The sequence below is a fragment of the Perca fluviatilis genome, chromosome 18, assembly GCF_010015445.1.
Source record: "Perca fluviatilis chromosome 18, GENO_Pfluv_1.0, whole genome shotgun sequence".
Taxonomy (NCBI): Eukaryota; Metazoa; Chordata; class Actinopteri; order Perciformes; family Percidae; genus Perca; species Perca fluviatilis.
Genome location: NC_053129.1, coordinates 25131399 through 25159345, shown reverse-complemented (window position 1 = coordinate 25159345; position 27947 = coordinate 25131399). Strand labels below are relative to the sequence as shown.

Genomic DNA, 27947 nt, shown 5'->3' with positions numbered 1-27947 from the left:
AAATAGTTTAGCCTTTTTTTTTTTTGCTGCCTCCAGCTTCTTTTGAAACAAAATTTGTCTTCTGGCTGTGGCAACAGCCACATGCCGAGAATTATGTCTACTGGTGTGGTACAGGAATTGTTTAATGTTGTGCCTGATCATTTAGCAGCCACCTGTCTGCCTCATACTTGTGTGGACAGCCTGAACTAAACGTGGTTGTTTTTTAATGGGGTTTTCTCAGCAGAATGACATGGAGCACAACAATGTGCATGGCACAATATCCCACCATCTTAGCAATACAAACGGAATCTGCACCTGCTCATGCACAATCCATATACTGTAAAATCAGGGCTGCAAAGATAAAAACAATTCATTGTCATTTAGATTAAAGATAATCTTATCGTCACCAGTGGAACATTTGTTCGTTCTAAATCGGAGTAGTAAAATACTGTATGCTCAAATCAACCAGTCCAGCACAAATGTAGAGCTATATGTGTTGGCAATATTATTGGGAAGAGCAATGGAGGCACCCTGAGGATATCACGGTTCTTCAGTCCTTCATCTCAAACATGCACAACTCAAAGGTCTTTGCATGAGCAGGGTAGTGATAGTTAGAATTGAGAGTTAACGTAGTCACTATTATCAGTCTATAGAGAACACATCAGCCAGCAGGGAAAATAAATCTACCAACCAACCATCCCCCACTCTCCCAAAATCCTCTCTGCTTGCCATAAATAATAAATCAGCCCATCATGAGGGCAATTGGCTGTATGGACCTGATTCATCAGAGCTCACACGACCCAGATACCTCCTGTGTGAGTGGATTAAAAGTAAAACCAACGTGATGGTGAAGTGCACAGTAGTTCAGTAATTAATACGAGTTATGTTTGGATGTGGATCAACAGCACTTAAAGGTTTAGTTCAATAGTGATTAAACTGCCATTGCTAAAACAACAGGAACATGTGTCGGTGTTTTACAAACCACAAAACTCTTCCCAACACAAAGGTTGAGCATTGTAAGCTCTACAAAGGTAGTATGTAAAGTATGCTTATTGGATTGGATTGCTAGACAGGTATCCCTCTTAATACTATATGTGGTAAAAAATATTTACTGTACATGTATTTCACATGTGTACTTCATCTTCACTTCATGAATGTATTTGTTTTAACCTGGAAAAAAAAAGGAATGTAGATCTATAATAATGACTAGAAAAACCTCTTATTGCATCATGGAGGTAAAAAGGAGAGGAGTGTTGGACCCCTGAGGCTCAGTAGGAGGAAGGCAAGGAAGTGCGTGTTATGTGTGTTATCTGGGGTGAACCAGGTATTGTTGTCTTGCTGTAGAAATGGTGTATGGCTTTGATTAAACTACACTGCTGATCAGAAGAAGCAGTCTTACATGTAATGTTGTGGTAAACTTCCTCTTCCTGTATGTATTCTCAATGTACTGGTATATTAACTCAATGTACCGGTATATTAACCAGTCTTTTTCAGCTGTTTTGCTGTGGCAAATGTGGACACACACACACACACACACACACACACACACACACACACACACACAGTACACATGCTTGCACGTTGGGGGTGTAGGAAGGCCATAACTAATCGTGTTGCAGGTCCTTATTGTGCAACAATGACACAAAGTGACACTTATTTACTATATATAGTCACTCTCTTCTCTGAATCCCTGTCCTGCTTTTTCCCCACTCCATTTCCTATCACTCCTATCTCCTCTTTTCCCCATAGAAAGTGGCAACATCATCATAACTGTTGATCCAAAGGGGATGGTGTGTGGGGTGTTTGAGCACTTTAAGTCTACCGACATGTGACACCTAAAGGCTTTCCAGGCCAGATCAATATTTATATATATCACGATACATATCATAACATATCACGATATTATGATATCCAAAATTTAGGACGCTATCTAGCCTCATATATCAATATTGATATAATATTGATATATATGGCTAGATATCTAGATATATCGATATTCATATAATATCGATATGAGGCTAGATATCTAGATATATAATATCGATATATTGCCCAGCCCTTATTATGGGGTCACATTTTTTTTCCCCCAGTAATTTAGTCTCTATAAAGGTAATGGACAAAATATTAAAAACACTTCTCAGTATAAAGCAATACAATTCAAAAGCACCACAAACTACAGCCTCCAAAAACAACTAAAGGAGAATCAACACAAATAACATTAGAATCTGCATGAAGTTATGATGTATTGCAGGGCTGTCGTATGAACCCGCATTAGTTCTAACTAGGTGTTCCTAATAAACCGGCAAGTGTTATGTACAGCAAAGATGTCTTTCGCTGGAGAGTAATAGATTTTTTGTTTATGCACATGGCATAAAATATTTAAAGAACGATAAAATGCGACCGAACTATAAGGAGCTGCCATCTACACTTTATTGTTGAAGACTGTTAAAGATGTCATTTGCAGTGACCTCACCAAACACACACACAGTTTATAGTGTATATAACCAGTATAGCGCAAAATCTGGTCCTTCACTCACCCAAGGTAGATTTTACGGTCATCAGTTGATGGATCTTGTTGCATCTTTACAACTATTATGATTCAGAATAGAATAAACTGTATTTAGCCAAGATTAAACCGTTTGAGGTTGATCCTCGCAGCATTCAACTTTATTCTTCTTTTGTCATCTTTTTAGGTGCTTTGTGTTTACAAGTGATCCAGACACCCACAGTGAAAAACAGTTTTTTCTCGTCAAGGTCAGGTAAGAATAATCACTTTTTTGTTAAGCGTGCCATGTGCATATGCCAGTTTCAATGAAATGCAAGTAAGAGTATCTCAATAAATCATGAGTCACAATGAAACTAATATGTGTCAATAGTCAGGAAGAAATGAGTTACAAATATGAAATGAGATGAGCCCCTGGCCATTACTACCTGTTCTTTCATTCGAGTCACTGTTCAGTATTAAGGGACATTTTTTAGGTCTTCTTAAAGTGATATTTAAACTGTAAAAATGTTCATGTTCTTATACAAAACGCTAGTTACTTATTGTAACTATTGTTATCAGTCGGTCAAACTTCTTTGCTCATCTTCTGCATCTGCCTCCATTGATCGGCTCTGCTAGCCAGGGATAGGGGAGTGTAAGCCGTAGAATGCCTTCACAATCGAGAGAAAAAGACAACATTGACAGACTAAAGAGCACCCAAAAAGCCCCTTTTAAGTTTAAGTGAGCTGGGGAGTAGACCCCACCCCACTGCCGAGCGCTGCAGAGGGAGAAAAAAACAGCAAAGCGCGTTTATCTTTCCACACAATTACAATTTCACTTTGAAATGCTCTGAGCTGTAACCCTAGCACATTGGACTGCCTGCTGCCTGGCAACTTTCAAAGAGAATAATTTTTGATTTATTTTTTTCTCCTTATCTTCCCTCTGTGTCTTGGCATACCATTTCCTCATATACTCTCAGACTTGCTGAGATGAAAAGCTGTTTGGCTGCGTAGCATTTAGGAACACTAGGCCCCTACTATTACATTTTGACACGAGAGGTTTGAACAGGGTTCGTACGGGTGCTTGAAATCCTTGAAAATGCTTGAATTTTGATGTTGTGTTTTCAAGGTTTGAAAAGTGCTTGAATTTTGGATAAAATGCTTAAATGCTTGAAATTGTAACTATTTATTTCACAACAAATACCTAACTTACTGAATAGTTGGTTTATTAAATGGAGGAATGAAATGTTGGAGAGCCTAAAATTAAACCTGCTCGCTGTGTGACTGCAATCTGCCACCACGCCAAGACCCACCCTAGGAAGCAGCTCGATTGGTTGGGGTTAGGCATTTCACCTCGAGTGGTTAAGGTTAGGATAGCCGATTGGTCACGGTTACGCTACCCTGCGTAAGCATCATGGACACCTGGCCAATAAATGGTATTGAAGGGCGGGTCTTGGTGTGGCCATAGTGGGATTTGTAATATCGCTGCCGGCAGGTTGTCGTTTCAGTGAACGTTGGCTGGAAGATGAAAAATACAAATTATGGATTAAACAGGGACAAACCCTACGTGTTACCTCTTGTAAAGTCTGCAAGAAAGACGTGCAGCTTTTTATAAAAAACAGTGGGAAAAGTTAAATAAATCGACAGTAAAAAACACAACTGTGAAATTTGCCTTAATACTTTTCCTATTTAAACTTTATTTTTTCATTCAGAACACGAGAAAATAACAGTTTACTTGCAAAATGTAATGAGCTAAATAATTGTTTTTCTCGATTATTCTGTTTTTGTGATCATTGGGAGCTGAAATCATAATCTCGATTAAATTTCGATTAATTGCACAGCCCTACCGGTTGAGTGATTTATTTGGGGGAGGGGTAATTGTTTTTACATTGACTCAGGCAGGTTAGATGGCAAGCAAAGTCTACTTAGACAGTGATACATTTTGAAGAATAAAACTTGTGTTTTGCTTAAATATCTGATCCTTATGCTATTACGAAACACAATTTTGGCTTTTTATAGTATTATGTCTTTTAATGTGACAAACACTAAGTAATAATTTTGACTATGTATTGGTATATATTTTACGGTGGTGTAAGGTGCTGGAAAAAGCTTTAAAATGGACCTTGAAATTGCTTGAAAAGTACTTGAATTTGACCTTGGAAAAGGTGTACGAACCCTGTTTGAAATACCTGCAGTTCATTTAAACAGTTTGTTGTCATTGGTGCAGAGCAGTCATTGCTGATGTATTTGTGAATTGCAATTCCCAGAGAACAGTTGGAGCTATCATTAGTAATTTGAAGCTTTCTGCATATAGCTTATATTCAATGAAGTTTGGATATGAAGTTTATGCTTTCCCATCTACACTGATACGAAGGTTAAACCAGCTGAAAACTGAGACACTAATGCCACTCAGCCTGGGAGAGATGACTTTGGTGAGAAAGTGATATGATGCAACATTCCTCATCATCTGGGTCCTTTGTTTTTGTATGTATTTATGTGTGAGACACAGAAAGAGAAACACTGAATGCTTGAGTCATAACCTGGAATGTTTCCTTGTCTTTTGGTCCTGAGGCTCTTTGTGTTACCTGCAGTGGCTCTATAGCATATCTTGCCTTAACGGTCACACCTATACCCAGCAACAGCTTGGCAGCAGGTGTTTGAGAGGACAGACTGTCAAAGTTTCAGTCAGTGTCTCTCTTTCTGTTTATTTGTAATTGCCATTTTCCCATCTACAGCTTCTATTACACCCCCAGCCATCTAAGAAGGGGATGTCTTTTTGAGTTTCCTATTGAGAGGTCCCTTCCTTTTATTTTCTTAATGTCCAAATGCTTTTGGTTCCTCTTTGTCTCCTTGGAGAGCTTGGGCTGGGTGTCGAACTGTTTCTGTTGTACGTGTTGTCTGGCTTTACAACGAAAACAAGACATGACTCGACTTGACTTGACTCACCAGTTGGTGTAGTAATGCGGTCTGTCTGCAGAAACAGGTGTATAATCCATACATCTGTCATTAAAGAACTGCTCTGTGATTGCTAGTTGGTGATCTTTGCTTAACACAGGCCTGGAAATAACTCCATATTCTTCAACCACAATACTGTCTGATTAATGACTACCAAACACTAATTTACTCTGTAATTGTCTAAAAATATTAACCAGTTCCAAAGTACAATATAATAATAAAGAATTGGAATGGAGGGTTTCGGTCTTAGCAACGGAGTATACACCACACACACACACACACACACACACACACACACACACACACACACACACACACACACACACACACACACACACACACACACACACACTCTTCTGCTCAATGTTTTTGTGCCCTCTCGTTTCAAGAGTCTTTCTATGACTCTGTCCCCTTTCATTGTTTAGGACTAGCCTCTTTTAGTCAGTGTGTCTGCTCTGTACTTTTCAGGTGCGTGTGACTCACTGTGCAATGGAGCAGATTCACACGGTGCCCATACTGGCACACCTGTGTTGCTTGACAACAACCTTCTATTGTAGCAGAAAAAATGAAATAAGCGCAAGCAGTAGACATGGGCCGGTTACCGGTTTCAAGGTATACCGCGGTTTGAAAAAGTCACGATTTCAAAACCACTAAAATCTTCCATCATACCGTTCCTGTGGTATGAGCTGTTTTTTTTTTATGAGTGGTCAAGGACAGACAGTGCAGTTTTGAAATCCATCTCCCTGCCAGTGTGCAGTGCATTTAAAAAAAATAAATTGCATCGGGGCGACCTCTAAGCTCACCCAGTAAGAGCGTGCGACCCATGTAGGCTGAGGCCTTTGCAGCGCCCCGGGTTCAAATCCGACCTGCGGCCCTTTACCCCCATCTCTCTCCCACCTTTCCGGTCTATCTGCGGTCACTCTGAAATAAAGGGAAAAAAGCCCCCAAAAACGTAATAGATTGTGTTCAATGTAAAACATTTTGTATTTTTTTACCCAGACATTTGAAAATAATACAATTTAAAGCTGTAATTGCAATACCGTGAAACCGTGATATTTGTTATAAAGGTTATCATACCGTCAGATCTTATACCGGCCCATGCCTAGTAGAGATCTCCCGATTTGATTACGATTATCATGTCAGCAATTAATTTCGATATCACGATGCGTCAAATAAATTTTTCTATTAAAGCCATGTAGGATATTTAATTCATAGCTTTTCAAGCTTCCAAAACATTCTGAAGTGCTCTAATACTAAATAAATTGGATACATAAAACTACAGCACTGAGCACATGGCACTTCCTGAATGTGCAAAACATAACAGAATATGTCAACAGAAATTAAATTACATTACTTTGCATTACTTTACATTAATTACATTAAATTGTAAACAGAAATAATCGATTATGAGCCTGCCGATTATCGATGCAGCATCGTCCATGTCCACGATTCGATGCATTGATTATTTGATTAATTTCAACACCTTTAATGCCTAGCAAGCAGTATGGTTGACATTGTACTCATTGGAGAACTAATCCATAAATATTGTCATTTATTCCTCATCAACATTCTAAGTAATACTTTATTTTACTGGTCATGTAGTTTCTTATATTTTCATAAAAAAATAAAATTAATTAATCGAAAGGAAAAACTGTGTAATTTGGATTTATTATGTTAGTTGTTGAGTTGGTACACTTGAATATATTAAGTGATGAGTTGTAAAGCCTATAGGCTCTTAGCCAGTGCACAGCAGGTCAGTTAAACAGGCACGTGTCTATAGGTAAACAAACAATTTAACACATGAATAATACATTAATAGTGAATTATATTAACTTAGGTATAATTGGAGCAGTTAATTCAAGGACATTCCTCTGAAAATAAACAACTGCTTATAAATCCAACACAACAACCAGCAACAAAAATCTAAAAGTACTGCTTGTACAGTGCTTTACAGAAAAGTACCTGTACTAGTACAACATTTAGGTTCACATCTTTTAAAGTCCTTCTTTAAGAATGCATTGGAAGCGTTATTGGCCATGATAATCATTCCTCCTGTCCATACTGGCCACAAGGCAATCTTTTATTAGCATCACCCCAATGTAAGATTAAATGTGCGTGCAAAAACCTGTTTTTAGGAGGCTTAAACAGTCTTGCGTTAGTCAAACTACCTACGTGCCATTCAAAGGTACATTCTTTTCAGCCCAATTTCCGTCCGTAGAGAATTGTATATTAAACTCACTCTCATATTACAAGATTTGTTTCTGTAATATAAAATGCTTGATAGCATGTTACAATAACGCTTTCATGTTTTAGTAATGTCGTGCTTATCGTCCTTTTCACCGTTATCTCTAAGATGCACCGAAGTCCCTCAGTTAACCGTTTCCAGTTGACTGGCCAGAAGACAACCTCAGCAGTGATGCTACATATTTACCTCAGGAATCGACATCATTTAGACATTGCTAAAGGTTACTGAGTATCTGTCAGCGTAATTGGTCCTCTGCGACTGCAGAGAGGCCCACTACGACACATTCATTCGTTTCAATTCCCAGTCTCCCTACTTAAAGTACAGTATAGTGTGTGTGTATATAGAGCTTTCTCTTTCACGGTTTTTCTCAGTGTCTCCTTCCTCTCATTAAATAGTACTACCCAGTCTTCAGTGGAGAAAGAGAAAGTCACTCTGCAGGTAGTTATTTGAGATACTCTTTTGAATGTGATTTTAGAGGCGTCATTGACTTATAGTGGAGGGCAATGCCGCGTTCCTACTTTCTGAGGTCTCTTATATCATATTGGGGGAATAAAATGGAATTTTTGCTCTTTTTTTTTTTATTTACAAGAAGCCACTTATCAACAGCTCCAAAGTCAGTATCATCCATCTGTAAAGTAATGCACATTGTATTGTGGGGAGCCCTCTGAGTGTTGTGGCTGCGCAGGGAACAAATAGTCTTTCGCCAGTATGTGATGAAGAGAAACCATCCAAACATGCTTTGTGTTTATGCTACTGGTAATTCACTATACCTGTTGACCTTTTTACTGCCCAATCCTACGTGGGAGTTTAATTGAGGAAACATGGCTTATTAGTTAACACATTTTCGCATACCTGTGTTTGAATAAGTGCTGCTTTAGTGCAGTGCTTTATCTTTCATTTGGTATTTAGGGGATTTGAGTCTAATCAAAGGAGCTTTGAAAAGAATGGTGAATGTTGAGACTAAAATGGCTGCTTATGAGCCTTGAGATACATTTTACAGTACTTTTGATTTCCAACAGGAAACCTAAAGGCCTCTTCTGGGCTACCAAAAATATCCTCAAAAATCCCATCTAAACAACTCACAAACAGCGTTAGAGTAGAGGAGATACTGTAGTAGTAGTGTCATAAGTACTGCCCACAAAGCAGATCTTTAATGGGCCAGTTCCCCCACTTCACAAAAGACACAACTTGTGGCATTGATCTATGCAGATAGTTTTTATTAGGGCTGTGTATTGGCAAGAATCTGGCGATACGACACGTATCACGATACATCGGTCACGATTCAATATATTTAGATACTGTGCGTAAGGTGATATATTGGGATTTTTTTGAAGTATAATTTTAGAAAAACTAATATTTAAAAAAAGACATGATGTTCATAAAAGTTAAAGAAGTTTACTTTAGGTAAACAATTCAGTGCACAGAAAATCAAACTGCCAGTTTGGGATTGTGGTCCACAGGTTCTTAGTGAGCAAATGTTTATATGCTTAAGTAGACCAAAATTTACCCATAGTTACATTGTTAGCATCTAGCAAAAAGGCACTGTTAGGCAAGGACACTAGTGGTGCGTCTCAGCATAGCCATCTACCGGTAGGGGGTTTAAACACAACATAAACGTGAACCACGGTCTTACATGAATATTTTTTTTTACGTAAAAAAACCCCCAAAATACGATATTGCGTTTTTGAAAATCTATACAGTATTGCAAAATAAAATATTGCGATATTCAAGTGTATCGATTTTTTTCTTCTTACACCCCTAGTTTTTATGATGAGATATCTGTGACATTTCTGACACAACCCCAGAGTATGGGAGTGATTTGAGTAAGTCTCTTAGTGCTACTTAAATTACTGAATAATTACATTTGAAAAACTCAACAGTAATGTGTTGTGTTTTGAGAATCTGATACATAGTAGTGTGGAAGAGCGAGGTAGTACACCATTATGGAGGAGCCAGTAGACAAACACATGCAAATGGAAGTCTTTCCTCAGCTCTTATATTGATGGCTGTGGAAGGCAATAGCTGTTAAATCATTTGTTTTTATTGTTTGTTAAGATGTTGAATTTTTTTCTATATTACATTAATCTCCTGAGCCCTTCAGGGGAAATTCCACATTGTGTGGGCTGTTCAAGGTCTTTTACAGCTTGTGTCATGGCTCCTTTTGATGTTATGAAGAAATAGCAAAACAAGAAAGACATGTTTTTCTTGGTGAAGGCAAGAAGTATTAAATCCTGAAGCTTCTGCAGTTTTACAAGGTTTTCCAGAATGTGTACAAATACTCAAAAGGAATAAATGTCATGGCTTCCTTAAAAGAGGGCTTCAACAATTTAGCATTGCCCTTTCCTGAATTTTGAGACATGTAATAGACTTGTTGGGGGGGAAAAAAAGGTCACAACCAATGCTGCAGTAGTCTGGCTTACCGGATGGACAGTGTGGGTATGAAGCCATTCTCCTCTACTTCCACTGTTGATTTTGCATGGGCACCGTCACTGCATCCAGACCTTACCTGCGTCCAATACGATTGTGATTGGTTTGAAGAAATGCAAACAAGCCAAAGCGCTTGACTCGTGCAGCCAGAGCATGCCTGGCAATGCAGGGCTTTTGCAGAGGCTCGCTATACATCAACATTTATTCACTGTTATGGATCAAATGCTGGCTTTGACAATTCCCTGATGCAGCTCGATCTTAGACTGGTGAATGTCTTATGTAGCATGAACACCAAATGCATCCCCGTTTGTAACTAAGGATTTGTAGTCTTCAAGCCCAAGATGACGAGCCCCGATGACAACAAGGTTGTTTTGGGCAAAGTTTTCTACAGACCAGACATTGTCAATTTTCACACTGTTTAATACTCCGCATAACCAATAAACTGATCTTGAAGTGTAAAAATTGGTCAGCTTTCCCATCGAGAAAAATGTAGCTGTGAGTCAAATCATTGGCTGTAAGTGGTCTACTGCGTGACCCTACACCATTCATGAAAATGGGCAGTAGTAGTAGTTTCCCATGGTTTACTTTATAATGGTGGCTCTTTGAGTATCTGAAATAAAAGTACAATTTGATACTGTAGAACATATGACGTCGGATGTTCTCTAACTTGATCTGTTTCCTTCCTGCTTTCCTTTCTACCTATCCTCTTTCTCTCTCTGTATTATTTTCTCAGTTCCTGAGTTGGTCCCGTCCTGACTGAACTGAGTTCTCCTCTAGTATGGTTGCAATGAAGACTGCTTTTTAGAGACTTCAGCTGTGAAAGTTCACCATTAACATATTTCTGTTCATCAAGCTTCTTCAAGGTACAGCATTTTTTAAATGTTTTTATTAAAAATAATACAAAGGTCTTGAACTGTGTTATGTGATGAGAATATTGAAGCCAGCGTTTATTGTTCTATGTAAGGTATATTTTACTTTTTTATTTTTTTTATTTTTTTTTTATTCCAGTATTTGATTTGTAAAAGTTTAAACCATCTTTGTCACATTTTAAAAGCCGTAGGGTATTGGTGAAATTCTGCAGCATACTGTGAATGCTCCCATTCCTTTTTATTGGCAATGCTTTACAGTCATTTGTTGATTATTAATTATTTAACATTGAGCCCTATTCATGTTTTCTTTTTTTGTCTCTTTCTGCAGCATCAAATGTATTAGTGAGACTCTCTCATCACTTCAGTCAGTGGGCATTATGTTGACCCTAATCTAAACCCATTAGCAACCCATCCCTACCTTTTCCTCCCATCTCCCCTCCCCACACCCTTTCCCATCTCCATCATGACCAGTCTGAAGCGTTCTCAGACAGAGCGCTCGGTTGGGGGCTCAGTGCCGGCTTCTGATGAGTTTTATACCCGCCGCCTGCGATTGCCCAATGGAGGGGCACCACCACCTCGCAGTGAGAGCGCCCACATCTCCTCTTCCTCCACCACTGGCACCAACCCTGGCGTCCCCAAGATGGGGGTTCGTGCTCGTGTGGCTGATTGGCCCCCAAGGAAAGATGGGGGAGGAGGGGGTGTTTGGCATATCACTGTGGAAACCGACTCCCCCAGCTCTACAAACACCACTAGCTCTTCAGGATCAGGAAGTGGGGATAGAGAAAGACTTGTAGGAGGGGGAGGAGGAGGTGGTGGAGGAGGAGGAGGAGGTGGTGGAGGAGGTGGTGGTGGAGGAGGAAGTGGAGGAGGAGGCGGCAGTGGAGGAGGAGGGGTGTCAGCCGTCACAGCCCACAGCAATCTGTCAGCCAAGCTGGGCCACCTGATAAGCCCCCAGGACTCATCCATGCTGCGCAACATCCACAACACACTAAAGAGCAAGATGCATGGCAAGGGAAAGGACAATCGCTTCCTGTCACCGGATGGCTATCTGGGCTCACCTCGCAAAGGCATGAGGCGCATCCGTCAACGCAGTAACAGTGATATAACTATCAGTGAGCTGGATGTGGACGGTAATGAGGGCTGGTCATTCTCCGGGTGGACACCCATGCACCGTGAGTATGGCAGCACCTCATCCATAGATAAACATGGTGTGTCAGGAGAGAGCTTCTTTGACATGCTCAAGGGATACCAGTCCTCTGAGGCCCCTGATCAGCGAAGCCCAGCTCCAGACAAGCTAACCGAGCTACTTACCGTGGCCCCAACAAAACAGGCTGCCCTGGACTTGCCAGATGGGCCGTTGGGTCCAGCTAGAGGTAGTCCTGCCAGCCGGCTGAAGGAAAGAGAGAAGCACTTGAAGAGGAGGTCAAAGTCGGAGACCGGTGGAGAGTCGATATTCCGTAAGCTGCGCAGCGTGAAGGTGGAGGGTGACTCCTCAAGGGCTGGCTCAGATGCTGAAGATGGGGGGAAAGGGGATGAGAGTGGCCCACCTCCCAAACCCTGGGCATGTCAAAAAGGCTTTGCCCATTTTGATGTCCAGTCTCTACTCTTTGACCTCAATGAGGTAATCCATAGTCGGCAGTCTGGGTCCAAACGCAAGAACACCACTACCGGTGCCTCGGCTGCTGCTGCTGCCTCTGCTTCGGCCACATCCTCCCTCTCCTCCAATCAGAGTGGAGTGTACGGGTCACCCTGTGGCTCACAAGAGGAGCTGAGCAAGGAGGGGACAGGAGGAGGACACGGTACCAACCCGGTCTTGGACCCTGGTGATGACAAGAGTAATGACCTGGTGCTCAGCTGCCCTTGTTTCAGGAATGAGATTGGTGGAGAGCGAGAGAGGAACATCTCTCCACCTAAACAGGTAGGTTTTGTGCAAGAATCTACGATGATGACATTTTTTATAAAATATGTATCTAAATACGGTTATATTCATTCATTTTTAAAGAGATGACTATCTGGGCTCTTCCATTTTAAGTCTAAAACTGCAATATTAATTCTTTCTGGCCATTTTCAGACCACCAAAATTGAAGATAACTTAAAAGTTCATTACTGCATGTTAAAAATGCACTAAAGATTAAATGTACATTAATAATGTAGTTATCCGCTTACTTGCTTTACTTGTCCTTGTCTTCCACCCCCCAGCAGGGCAGCATAGGTAGTGGTGGTAGCTCAAGCAATTCTTCTGGAAGTACAGAGGAAGGACCTTTGGATGCCATCCTCACTACTCATTTTACTAATGCTGGTGTGGCTGTGTTGGAGGCTGCCAAAGACGGGCCGAGCCAACATGCTGACAGGTCCAAACGTTACATTATGGAACATGTTGACCTCGGCACCTATTACTACCGAAAGTACTTCTACCTCAGAGGTGAGCAAAATATGATAGTCTGGGCTAGATTCATAGTTCTTGATTATTGATAGCGGTTTCTCCATGTCTGGTTTGTAAGTTCTCTACCCTAATGCTGTTGACTGTATACTGTATATTGTGTTAATCTTTTAAAAAAAATACCCAGAATTGGCAAAGAAAATAGCATTTTCTAACAGCCAAGCTTTAATCCGTTTTGACAATTGACACAATATTCCATACAAATGCAAATGCATCCTGCATTTAACTAGGAATAAGAGAAAAGTTGGCAAGCAGTGGAGGAAGCATTACTAAAGTTTTTTTTTTTTTTTTTTTTTTTTACATGCAAGGGAGATTTTTTTTTCACAATCGAACATTAGAGTTGAGCTTTAAAATGGGCGAAGTGGTAAAGTTGTCCTTTAATTTCCCAAGTTCTCTTCCTTTCTGTAATTTTTTTCCCTCTTTCATCATCCTTTTCTGTACATCCCTGCCTAAAATCCCATTTCTACTCACCCCTAGAACACTGGAACTACCTGGGGGTAGACGAGAACCTGGGCCCAGTGGCAGTGAGTTTGAGGAGGGAGAAGTTGGATGAACACAAGGAGCATGGCCAGCAATACAACTTCAGGGTCATCTTCAGAACGAGTGAGGTACATTAAAATGGTCACCTGGACCTCTTAAACTTTTGTATACTGATATAAACTGTGTGTGTGTGTGTGTGTGTGTGTGTGTGTGTGTGTGTGTGTGTGTGTGTGTGTGTGTGTGTGTGTGTGTGTGTGTGTGTGTGTGTGTGTGTGTGTGTGTGTGTGTGTGTGTGTGTGTGTGTTTTAATTGATTTGTCCATTCACCAGGATATACTGTATTTGTAGCTGTTCCCTCTGTAGCCATGAATGTTAATGTTCACAAATGTGTCAATATTTAGTACACCCTTTACTGAGTGATGTTACTGAGAAGCTCTTATGAGTTGTGTAGGAGTAATATAGGATCAGCGCCCAAGCCTTTCTTACTGAAAAACCCGGTTGGAGGAAGACATTATAAAAGCTTTATCTCAAGGTTGTCAGATATGGCTCAAGACCTTAGATGCCACCGCCTCCATTCCTTAACTCCACATCAAATTATTGCACGTTTGATTTAATTTGAAATGTGTTTTCCCAATTGTTTATTCGCAATGCTCAATCTGTAGTTCACAGTGATCGGAAATCTTGTGTGAATTCCCTCTAGGCTTTCCTGCCATCCCCTCCTATAGACACAGTAGAGCCAGAGATCCATGTCCTCATTCTCTGAGCTGAACGCCCACCTACCATCTTTGTCAGCCTTCATCTGTAAAGGACTGAGCTGTGCCATCTCACAGCTAAACGAGACTAAAATAGCGCCAACGGTATTTGCGTAGAGAAGCGAAAGCAATGCTCTCGTATTGAAGAGCACCATGAGTAATAGCCCTTCCAATCTCTTGGGATGACGCACGACCTACTGTGCTGTGTTTTCCTCTATTTTCTTTCCTTCTCTTGACTCCCTCTCTAATTGCTATTTTCAGAACAGGGAACTGGGCAGGTATAGATATACAGTATATGTGTGTGTCTGTGTGGGAAGGAGGGAGTGGGATGCACTGATGTTGAAGAGATAGGACCAGTGACCACTGAGGACAGCTTTTGTCCTATCTTCAGTGAGAGTACTTCTCTTTAGTTTGTTTAAACCCGAGGGTGTTGGCACTAACCTTGAGCCTACCGAACACTGAAGACACACAACATAAAAGTGATTCTTAAGAGCCATGGGACCACTACGGATATCCAGCTGTGTTTATTTGTTCATAATGGATATTCAGGTCCTGGTCCTTCTACAGTCCTCGTGATTTATTCATGGATGTCCTCCTCGAGTTTGTTTTAGCCTCAAGCCTAAGAGTCAGACAGAGAACGTGGTTTGGCAGAATCAATTTCTAGCCTGGAATTTGTGGAAAAAAGATTGATTTATTTTTAAAGATTTTGAGTCCATGATTCATCGATGGATGAAAAAAAAATGCTATAAATTGAATTGCACAGGCCTCCTTTCAGTTTTCCAAACATATTACCAAAAATCTAGTAGTCTGTACCGATACCACCACAAAAGAACAATAATACTTATTTAAACATTTGAACATTATAAAAAACAACAATAGTGATAACAGTCACATAAAAAAGCGATTACACAATAGATGTATAATAAATATTTAAACAGTAAAAACACAACAAAAGTGGCATGTAGCCTTCAAAAAAAATAAATAAAACGAAACTATTACAAAATACACCAATTAAAAAAAATCCCAAATAATTAGAAAAAACATATAAACTTTTACCACTGTTCTCTCCTGGTAGACATCCTCCTCTGGCTGATACTAGCAAAAAAAAGACAGAGAGAGAGAGAGATATATTTTAGTTATTTAAAAAAACTGACAATGACTAATAAAACAGTGGAGGCTACAGGTGCTAAGGTACACACACACACACACACACACACACACACACACACACACACACACACACCCCTTATAATCTGAATGCAAGCATTAGTTTAAATTCACTGACATGGTGGCAGGCCTAAAACATTTCTTAAAACCACTAACCTTTCAATAATTGTTTAATCCAGTGACATTAGGCTCCATTTTGCTGACAGGACACATGCTGAATGGTGATGCATGGTAGCCCATTAGGAGGTAGTTAATAACGGTGCAGTGCGTCATTAACAAATAACTGGCTATCGCAAACATTACATGGAGCATAATGTTAGCTGGTTTCACAGCAACAATGCCAGCTGCCTCAAACAAACATTTAGGGCCTGTGTTTCGGGATAAGGATTAGAAGTTTTCCAGTTTGTATATGATGTTAATATGCCTTAAATGTTCCATTAAATTCTTGGAAGAGATCGGGATGCCGTTTCAGGTGCTTCGCCAAATTTGAGGTGTTCCCTCCTTTTGTTTGAAATTAACGATGGCATCGTTTGCACACCGGCTTCAGAGCATCAATTATATGTCCATCGTCATCTGCCTCCGATGTTAAGTATTTCCATATTAGACGAAACTTGTCGCTATCTTCTGTAGTTTTTCCTGTGTGCTTGTAGGCGTTCTTTTTCTTTACCACTTTGTGGATCGACTAAAACGCTTACGCATATATACATTCGTTACCAACGGTACCTACACTACTACAGAAAAACAAGTACTGTCGTGTTTTAAGAACGTCGGTACCGACATGGTACCGAAGTACTGGTTCTTGTGACATCCCTGGTTCTACTGATGGCTGGACAGCTAGTTTTGCTTTTGTTAACCAGCTTTAGGGGGATTTTGACACCAACACATTGCACAGAGCAGAAAATGAGGGGGCCTAGCTAAAAATGTTCACAACCACTAGAACAATTATCTAGGCAGCAAATCAACTGATTCTGTTATTGTGACCAAGCATTTGCAATACCCCAGTGTAATATGCACTAAAGATAAAATCACCCTGGGAAGTGTTTCAAAAATGTTCAACACATTGTATTCAGTAGTGGTGGTAAGAGAACGTGTTTTACACCGATCAGTGAAGGAAAAAAAATAGGACATGACTGTGGCATTGTTGAATTTTGGACCACTCATGTAATCCAACAGCACAAGTTTTTAATAGTATGTCACAGTGTTTTCACTCAAAGACACAACTGCAGACCAAGACATGACATGTCACCAAATATATGATTTACTCAAGCTTAAGGATAGCTTAATGAGTCAACAGTGAGGCAACAGTATAAGGTGTACATGTCAAATTACAGTATAATATACTTAGCGTATTAAGTAATTTCCACAGTTTCACAGCGAATGAAAAGAACTTGTCCTGACTCTTGCATGTCCTATTTTCTTTCCCTCTTCCTCTGGTTGTCCTGTCTCCAGCTGAATACCCTGAGGGGCTCCATCCTGGAAGATGCGGTACCTTCCACATCCAAGCATGGTCTAGCTCGAGGCCTGCCCCTCAAAGAGGTGCTGGAGTACCTGGTGCCTGAGCTCAACGCCCACTGCCTGCGCCTGGCGCTCAACACCCCTAAGGTCACTGAGCAGCTAATGAAGCTGGATGAGCAGGGGGTAAGGATACAAGTTGTGCTGGGTAGCTTTGATGAATTCCTTTGGTTGTTCATACAGTATTGGAAGAATTCCTTTTTTTATTACTGCTATCCAATTAGTAAAAGGACCGTATTAGTCAGACTTCATACTGTCATCATTCCTTTAAAATACAATCCATTCAGCATTATTGCTCATTCTTTGAACTAAAGATGCATGTTTCTGCAACATTATCCTTTTGTGTTTTATGAATCATTTTATGTGTAGGTGTTATATTTTCAAAAGGGGGAGTTCTCATTGTGGAACAGAATTATTTATTAGTTTTATTTTTTATTTATGCTTAATTTATCCATGCACTACCACAGGCTGTTATGTGTAATTTAAGTAGAGAAACTCCCTCACGTACCAGCCCACATGCACAAACACACACCCCAACCTAAAAAAAGGGAGAAAAACGCATAACAAACCCTTTTGATTCTCATGCTCCATAATGCAATCATCAAAAGCTGAACCTCAACCTCAAAATGTCAACATGATTTCTCTGGAAAATGGCACTGCGATCACTACAGTACAACCCAAGGTGGTTATTCTTGAAATGCCAACATGAGTTCCCCCTAAAATGTCAACATGGTTATTCCGACATGATTTCTAAACCATAATATACACGTGTTTCTCCCCTTTTAACTGCAACAGCCTTGGTTTTCTCTCCATAGTTGAGTTTCCAGCGGAAGGTGGGGGTGATGTACTGCATGGCAGGCCAGAGCAGCGAGGAGGAGATGTACAACAATGAATTGGCTGGTCCTGCTCTGGAGGAGTTCCTTCATCTGCTGGGGGAGAGGGTTAGACTCAAAGGCTTCACCAAGTACCGGGCCCAGCTGGACACCAAGAGTATGTACATGCACAGAAATTACAAGTTGATGGTGTTACTAATGCCTGATCCACAGCAGCAAACTTCTCATTGATTATATAGCAGTCTTGTGTTTATGAATAAAGCCTCAAATGTTTGAAACGCTTTTGAGACTTCTGCTTCTCCCTTCTGCCCCTCAGTCTCAGTCTGCTTTAATCCCTCTAACTTCCTTTCAATGATTTTTCGGTTTCCTCGGTACGCACTGCCTTAAAAACAAATGTGCCTTTAATTTCAGACAGATGGCCCCTGGTGTCAGATTATTATATTGGGAACACTGATCCACTGTGTGTTCTCCTCCTCCTCTCCTCCTTTGCCCTACCACCTCTGCATTTGCTATAGACAAGATGGATGTCTACGTCATGTCTGCTTTGATATTTAACTCCATACTTTTCTTAAATCAATTAAGCCTTCCCTTGTAATGCTCCGTGAGATGAAAACTCCCAGTCACTTTTTGCAGGACATGTAATACAACCTTCAGTAGCCTCTAGTAAATTAAATACAGCCAAGCAAAGCCCTCCAATAGAAGGAGTGTAATTAATTGAGGTAATCTAGCTAGGTTAAGTATGGCCTTTTAAACACCTTGTGACTGTTTTTGTTCTCTGAACAGAGCACATCAATAGACTGTGGAGGTGGTTATTAACATGCAGTGGCTCTCTTTAGGGCCAGAACCTGTTAAGAGCTCAGGGAACACAGGGCCATCTGATCTGCATTTGCAGCAGAGGAAGATGGGGAACATAATGATAATGTTTGGTTATACTTGTTCATTCATTTGGTTATGCAATTCATTGTATGGGAGTTTATAATTGGAATGTTTCAGAGAGAATTACTGAATATTTTGAAGAGTTGTTTCAGTTGACTGTTGTCTGTACTTGTTCCTGGACATTTTATAAACTTTATACTTTATAAACACTTCTCCATATCTGACTACATGGCTTTTATAGTTACGAAATACAGTGTTACAAAGTAAAGATTTAATACCCAATTAGTTTTTTGCCATTGTGAAGCCACAGTTTTAAAATGATTTTAAACTGTCAATATTCTTATATTCTTACTTAGTATTCTTACTTGGGAATATAAATGCTTTTTCCATATCTGGGTGTGGGCCCAGGAACCGACCCTACATGAAGAGAGGGGCCTAAGATCGGTAAAATATTGTAGTTTTTTTTACTGTATTCCAAAGCATGAGAAATTCACATGTATTTGTATCCCCCCTCAGCTGACTCGACGGGCACCCACTCCATGTACACCACTTACAAAGACTATGAGATCATGTTTCATGTGTCTACCATGCTGCCATACACACCCAACAATAAGCAACAGGTAGGTTATTTAAAGGGCTCACAGACCCAACACACTGAAGTCTTTGTCTATGAACATGTTGCATTTATTTATATTATAAATGGTCATGTAGGGCAGACTGTCATAAATACATGCAAAAGTATTTTTAAATTTGAACGTGCCGTTGAAATTCTAGATAATGCATTATTAGGTAAAGCACTACAGAACGTTTGTGTTCACAGTGCAGTGTACATTTTATGTTAACCGGTTCAAAAGTTTTGTGTTTCTGTAATTTAATAGAACTCAATATCTAACGCAAGTTTCTCCTGCTGTCTCTTTGCTTTTTCAGTTACTCCGGAAGCGTCATATTGGGAATGATATCGTCACGATCGTGTTCCAGGAACCCGGAGCGCTCCCTTTCACCCCCAAAAATATTCGCTCACACTTCCAGCACGTCTTTGTTGTTGTGCGTGCTCACAACCCATGCTCCGACAACAGCTCCTACAGGTGAGATTCACTTTTCACTTTCACCAAAAGTATACACGTGACGTTTCTTCATGAATCACTTCCTATCCCTGCTGAAACAATAATGCTCTTACCTGTTGCTTCAAATGGTTGTACATCTCTTATTTCCTTTGCAGTTCCACCACTACATCATAGAGTAGGCTGTGGGTGTTGAGAGCCCTCTCTACCACTCACGATTTATTGTCAGAGATGTGTAATATGGAATACAGTGTGCCAGCCTGTACTCTCTTTTTTTTTTTTTTTTTTTTTTTTTTTAAAGAAATAATGAACTTTCTGCCTGTTCAGCTGTGAAGGACATTTCATTCTCATTCTCATTGTTTATTCCTGTCTCTGTCTTGTTATCTAGTTTTCTGTCAATCTCTCTTATCTTGGTCTCTATGACTCCTCCTCCCTCTCCCACTAATGGCTGTTTTTAATTGCTATCTGAGCACATTGATTGAGGTCTTAATTGTCTCCCGTGAGGCTACTTTGTTACTGACACACACGGACAAAGAGCCCAGCAATAGAGTGAATTTTGAGCAAATACTTTTAACACAAGCCTTCTGTGATTCACAAATGTGAAATGAAGTTTTCTGAAGTGAAAACTAATTTCACACACTCCATAGAGGTAAAACATCAGGTTTCAGAAGTAAATTTCTGCTTCATACTCACCACAGGGATTTTGACTATGAGTCATGATGTGTTAAGTAAGGATGACCTAAATGCTTTGAAGTTTTTTGGTGTGTATTTTGGTGGACATTCACATACACACAGGGTAGGGAAATATAGCACACTTCTTGTATTTAGTATGGCTCCGCCTTCTGAAGTAGTGGTTCCCAAACTTTTTTTGAACCACGCCTCCCTTCAAAGGATTTTTTTGTCATGTCACCCCAAGCCACCCAACCCCTAAGAAAGAAATAAATAAATAAATAAATAAATAAATAAATAAATTAAAAAATTCAGATTCTCACTGGAGGCATCAAAACTATGAATGAACACATTTATGGAATTATGTACTTAACAAAAAAGTGTGAAATAACTGAAAACATGTCTTATATTTTAGATTCTTCAAAGTAGCCACCCTTTGCTCAAACTTTTGGCATATATATATATATATATATATATATATATATATATATATATATATATATATATGTATATATATATATATTTATTATATATATGTATGTATGTATATGTGTTGTGTGTATATATTATGTGTTCTTTTGTGTGTGTATATGTGTATATGTTATGTGTGTGATATATATGTGTGTGTATATATATTATGTGTTATATATATGTATTATGTATATATATATATGTGTATAGTATATATATGTGTATATATATATGTATATATCTTTTTTCTCTCTCTCTCTCTCTCTCTCTCTCTCTCTCTCTCTCTCTGTGTATGTATTTTTTTTCTCTTTCCTTACTTTTTTCTTTTTTTTTTTTCTCTTTTTTTTCTCCTTTCTTTTTTTTTTTTTTTTTTCTCTTTCTCTTTTTTTTTGTTTTTTTTTTTTTTTTTTTTTGTTTTTTTTTTTTCTTTTTTTTTTTTTTTTTTTTTGGGGGGGGGGGGGGGGGGTGTGTGTATATATAGGGTGTATTGTATGTATATATATATATTGTTATATATGTGTGTATATATATATAGTATATATATATGTGTATAGTAATATAATGTGTATGTATTATATATATATATGTGTATATGTGTGTATATATATATATATATGTGTATATGTATGTATGTATATATATATATATATATATATGTATATATATATATATATATATATATATATATAAAAATATATATAAAAAGAGTATATATTTTATTAATGTAAAAATAAAATTATATAAAATAAAATATGAGTTTTAAGAAATTGTATATGATGTATATTTTGTTAGAAATATTTTGTAAAAATTTAATATTATTATTTTGTTTTCAATGGTGACCCTGAACGTGACTCCCAGTGAACATGCGTTGTATGGTGTGAAAAATGACTCCCTTCCTTACACAGGTTGATTAAAGTCTGATTATTCATTTTTTATGACTATTTCATGTGACGTCTTTGAGTTACACAGGAATCTTCTCTGTGCAGTCTACTGCACAGTAGAAGTAAGTGTTGTGACAATGACCAAACATAAAAAAAACTATTGATTCCCATTGAATTCCATTTTGGGGTCTGTAGGGAGTAGCTTCACACAATTTCTAACCCCAAAATTTGCATCCTAAGCCTAAATGACCAGGTCCTGCGGTTAGAATATACAGTATACATTGTATATTTTCCTGAATACATTCCCTGAAGGAAAATGTCATAATTCCCTGACTTCTTACCTCTGTTGCGATGTCTAGAACACAGCATTGCATGTGCCCTAGCCAGAAAAGCCACCACAGGAACCTGGTTTCTGCTTTGAGGACTAGTTGTCACAAGTAGACAAAAACCGGTTATATGTACCTACCTCACATCCACACACATACATACCTCTTAGCCACTCACTCCAATATGTATTGACATGTTCTTTTTCTTGTCTTGCCTCAGTGGGCAGCTGGTCGTGGATACTGGAAAAGCGGAGCTGCCCACACACTGGATATTTATAAGACCACAAATCACTGAAACCACAGGAATGTGCTCTTTCATTTCTGCTACCAAACCTCCTGCCACGAGGATCACACAGCAGCAGCGCAGCCCAGCAATCCCCATTACACTACATTCTCGTTTGTCACTCCCTCTCTGGCTCCCTCCTCACCCTCGTTTCTCATTCAATCTCTCTTTTTTTGTTATTTTTTTTTTTTTTTTTTTTTTTGTCATTCAGTTTTTTTTATGCTCTATTTGTCTTGTTCTCTCGCTCTCAAACCTCTACCTTTCTCTCTGTCTCTCCATCACTTCTTTCTGTCCTGTATGAGTCACAGGTCTATGGTTGACTGACTCACAGGTGTTTGAGATCAGCACAAGTGCTTTTAGAGCTCCACAGTATTGTATTGAGTGATGTTGTGGTGATGGAGAAGAATAAGAATAAAAGGTCACATTTTATTTTAACCCTTTGTTCAGCCTGCTTATAACCACTTCAGCTGCTCTTCTCTGAAATACCCTGTGTGATTCATTTGTCACCTACTGAAAAGCAGACTGATATTGCCTCGGGACTAAGCCGCTTACTTTGTGCTTCGTATAATCTGTCAGTTTAAAAATTAAGATTTTATGTGCTAGTACGCTGCAAGGTGAAAGCTAATTAAAAGGACAATTCTGGGTTACTTTTTAACTGGGCTTTGTTTTGTTGATATTTTCAAAGTTTTTTGTATATATATATATATATATATATATATATATATATATATATATATATATATATATATAAATAACATAAACTGGGCTGGGCTGGCTTTCTCAATCAATGACCTCATTAATTGAGGAATTTCAAACTGGAATATGGCCAGGTTTTTTCAGGCAGTTGAGAAGAAGTGCCGTCTGTGGGAGAGAGCTCAATTTGGAGTGAAATGTTTTTTTGTACTTTGTACATCTATTACATACATAAAAAACTATTGAGTTATGAATTGAGTATTGAATGAACTACTGAGGCTATTTCAACCAGAATAAAATGGTTTCCTCTCTATCCTCGGTCTGTCACAAACAAGGAAAGGTGGAAAATGAGGTCAACAATTTGACGTTTAGTATAATTGAACACCACACGTCTCCAGGACAGGGTGTCTCTGAGGTATGTTTAGAAATATGTGGGTGACGTTTTGACTTTAGTTGCTTATTAGACAAAGCGATTAATCCTGGTGGCAACATGTGTGCTAGTGCATGTCAGCAGGGAGGCGTGTGGGACGAGGGCCCCGACTTCCGGTGCTACTCTCGTCGGCTGGTAATTATCACCCGAGAGAGGATCTGTGATTGAGCTCATTTGGTCTGGAGAGGTTGAGGACAGGTGTCCCATACAGACATTGGGCTTTTTGTGGGTCATAAAAAGCCTGCTAACCTTTTTTTTTGTCAACCACTTCAGACTGAGACATTCAACAGATCAAGTTGTAAATCAGTTTGTCTCACATAAACATTCCAGCAAGCAATAATTCCCCTATGCTTTCAGAGTCTCCCACACAGTCATCCTTTCTCAGCCACATTTTCCTTTTCCCTCATTCTGGGTTTTCTGGAGCTTTGGGTAGGAGATTTGGAATAGTACCCTCCCCTCATCCTCCTCCTCGACTTGCCTTCCTCTCAATGGCTGCACAGCTGAGTTCCTGACATACCAGACGTGGCAAACGGACTCAGATGGCCATTCCAGGGACTCAATCAAAGGAAAAAGGGGTTTGGGTAAGGGAGGTGGAGAGCAAGGAAAACAGGGAGGTATAGGACCTAGACAAGAAGTGCATGCTGCAGTATTAGGACAAGGCAAATATACATAGCCTCCACACAATAGAAAATGTGTTAATACTTATTATGTACAGCATTTAGACTTCTTCTTCGAGTCCGTTGCAATTTCAGATGTCGTTCTGCCAATATCTGGCGCAGGTCACTGTTGATGGGGTTGGTTCAGCCAGGTCCTGGGGGCTGCACTGGGGGGTGTTTTCACACTCCAGTAGGTGGGACATTGTCTGTATTGCTCCACAGCTGCATGTGTCTTCTGTCTGGCGGTTCCATGCTTTCAGAAGTGCTTTGCAGCTCGCCTGTTCCACTTGTATTCTGTTGAGGGTCTTCCACGTTAACCATGGGAGGTCGTTCCCGCTGGCGAGACATTCAGTCAGGGTGATTCCTCTCTCCATCCAGTACTGGGCTCGTGTATTTAGCTGGTTCCATTCATCTTTCCAAATGTTGGTCCTTGCTATTTCTTTGGTTGTCTGGAGGGGGGGGGGGACTATCTGCAGGAAACTGGCTCTGGATTTCAGTCGGTGTGGAGGTGCTGTGTGTCCGTGCAGGGGGTGCCTGGTGTCAAACTCCTGTGCTCTCCGCTCGTCTTGGGCGACGATGGATCGTGTGTGTGTGTGTGTGTGTGTGTGTGTGTGTGTGTGTGTGTTGGGGCAATGCCAGCTAGAGCGTAGAGGCACGGGACTGGCGTTGTCTTTATGCATCCCGTGATAATGCGGCAGGTGTCGTTGAGGGCTGTGTCAATCAGTTTGGTGTGGTGGGAGCGGCTCCAGCTTGAGAATGCGTATTCGGCTGTGGAGAAGCACAGGGCTAGGGCAGTTGCGCGGATGGTTGGTGCATCGGTAGACAACAGATAATCCAGAAACCAAAAAATATAATTTGCAAGAGGAAAAAGATGGAGACTGGAACTAGGTCTGTTGCCCTTTCCACTTTGACATTATGTTTTTGTTTTTGTCTTGACAGATGATATACCAGTTAAGAACTGTGCCTTTTATGTTCCCATACTTGAGTGAGCAAACCGCATGAGGCTTTAATGCTTTAGATCATACATAACACAGTCTGTTGCAGAATCTGCCAGCATTCATTTATTTTTTGCTTTAAATCTTAAAGACATAATTACTTGCTTGGATGTGATGTGACATTCTGAGTAGATTTACGGTTGAATAAAACACTTAACTGTAAGCCGCAGGATCTATGATGTTGAAACAAAATACCAACCCTAATTTGGCCAAATTGTTTTTGTCAATACTGGAACAACTGACTTGTTAACCATCACTTTTTTCTCTTCTCCCATTTTCCTACTTTCTCCTCTTGCCTGCTCTATTCTTCCTGGTCTGCTTTTTTCCTCTAGTGTTGCTGTCACTCGGTCCAAAGACGTACCCTCCTTCGGCCCCCCTATTCCAGAAGGCGTGGCTTTTCCCAAGTCCTCTGTGTTCCGGGACTTCCTGCTGGCCAAGGTCATCAATGCAGAAAATGCTGCCCACAAGTCGCACAAGTTCCGTGCCATGGCCACCCGAACGCGCCAGGAGTACCTGCGCGACCTGGCTGAGCGCCACACCACCAGCACACCCATCGACCCCTCTGGGAAGTTCCCTTTCATCTCACTGGCCCACAAGAAAAAAGAGAAGAGCAGGCCGTATGAAGGGGCAGAGCTGCGCAGCCTGGGGGCGGTGACCTGGCTGGTCCACGTTGAGGATCACGGGACCGGAGGGGAACTGGAGGCCCTCCTTTCTATCTCCAATGACTTTCTCATCCTGTTGGACCAAGAGGCCAAGGCCGTGGTGTTTAACTGTGCCACTAAGGACGCGATTGGCTGGACGCTGAGCAGCCCTGCGTCTTTGCGGATTTTCTACGAGCGGGGAGAAAGTGTGTCTCTGAGGAGTATCAGTAATAATACTGAGGATTTCAAAGAGGTGGTCAAACGTCTAGAGGTTAGATGACACGCGCACAATACATGACATATGTGATAAGACTGATGGTTGTGTGATCAGCGTGCTTAGATAATGCAATTCCAACACCGGTTCTCGCTTGTAATCTGTTTATCAAGTACTTGTTTGCTCTATTTTCACAATTATATCAATCATTGACATTTGTCGGTATTCCTGCCCTCTGCTGTCATAGTCGAGGATATGGCAACTAGGCTACACATTCAAAATCAATTTAGGTCAGTTGGTGCCAAGTTTATTTGAGAGAATTAACATAATGTATTTAACATACTTTTTTGGTCACTGTAACCAAGTGGTTGGCATTACTCACACTGCAAAATCAAACCAGACTCCATGTTGGTAAATGGAGTAAGGCAAAAGAATGGCCGAGGTGACAAACATTCATTCGTGTGAGCAGACACGTACCGAGAAACCAAACTAAAATGCTGTTGGCTGCCATTGATCATTTACCTGGCCCACTCACGGTCTCTCCTACTATTTACTGTTGGCTATCAGTCTGCCAGAATGACACCATTTTTGTGTTTACGTGCCAAAGCTGCTGTCTCATTACTGGTCTCCTCTTATTCAGGGAGTTTTAGAAACACCTCTGGACAACATACTCCTAATGGCTCATACACCTACACATACAGTAAAGTGGTGATAGCTCTTCCTTAGCTGTTTCCATGGAAACTGGTTGGAAAAAAAGGTGTTTTCTTATGCAATCATCAGTGCTTTAGAAATACATTCATTTCCCCAGCCTCTCCCTACAATCTGTGTGTGTGTGTGTGTGTGTGTGTGTGTGTGTGTGTGTGTGTGTGTGTGTGTGTGTGTGTGTGTGTGTGTGTGTGTGTGTGTGTGTGTGTGTGTGTGTGTGTGTGTGTGTGTGTGTGTGTGTGTGTGTGTGTGTGTGTGTGTGTGTGTGTGTGTGTGTGTGTGTGTGTGATGGTATTTCATAATGTATTTATGTAACCTGGATTGAGTTCACCATCTTTGATTTGCAAAAATGCATACAAACATATTGGGACACACGCACATCGTTCTGTGGCTCACTTTCATGTTGCATTTTATGCATCTGGCGTTAATCTTCAATCATTTGGACTACCTCGCTGCCAGAAAGAGGAAGGGAAGTGGCCTTGGGCCTCTCTCTCTCCTCTCTGCGCTCTCTTTTTTCCCCTCTTGTTTGCTCTTTATCGTTTCCTTTTTTCTTGTACTCTGTTCCTCTCCCACGCGCACATTCAGAAACATCAGAGCACCATAACAATTCCTATCAGGGTGCCAGTCTGCAGCATGATTTATTCACCCATCCTTGAGTTTCACTTCCATTTATCTTTCACTGAGTTGGACTTCTATAGAGCTTTTGCTAACTCCCTGATTAGACAAAGAAATGCAAGGTCCCCTGAAGCCGCCAGGAGCGTACCTAGAGGGAGGAAGAGAAGGATGAGTTGTGACTGACCACAAGAGGAAAGTGGTCGGGAATGAGGATTGGCTTAACCAGATCATTTGTCAACTTATTGGTTGCCCTTTGCAGTTTGGCGGGTGCTCCCGGCGGTTTCGCATAAAA

At 40.3% G+C, this 27947-nt stretch overlaps 1 protein-coding gene across 3 annotated transcripts in view; it reads left to right on the top strand.

Moving 5' to 3' along the window:
- Positions 1–27947, top strand: part of sipa1l1 (signal-induced proliferation-associated 1 like 1) — a 93292-nt gene that overhangs the window by 44976 nt on the left and 20369 nt on the right. For 2 of the 3 annotated variants that reach the window (XM_039781829.1, XM_039781828.1), the window contains exons 3-12: positions 2673–2738; positions 10821–10950; positions 11285–12874; positions 13156–13378; positions 13874–14004; positions 17244–17432; positions 18122–18296; positions 19532–19635; positions 19943–20100; positions 25813–26392. In XM_039781829.1, coding sequence (XP_039637763.1) covers positions 11420–12874; positions 13156–13378; positions 13874–14004; positions 17244–17432; positions 18122–18296; positions 19532–19635; positions 19943–20100; positions 25813–26392 — 3015 coding nt within the window. In that variant the 5' untranslated portion in view covers positions 2673–2738; positions 10821–10950; positions 11285–11419. The remainder of the gene's footprint in view (positions 1–2672; positions 2739–10820; positions 10951–11284; positions 12875–13155; positions 13379–13873; positions 14005–17243; positions 17433–18121; positions 18297–19531; positions 19636–19942; positions 20101–25812; positions 26393–27947) is intronic. The other variant, XM_039781830.1, reaches the window with a different exon arrangement.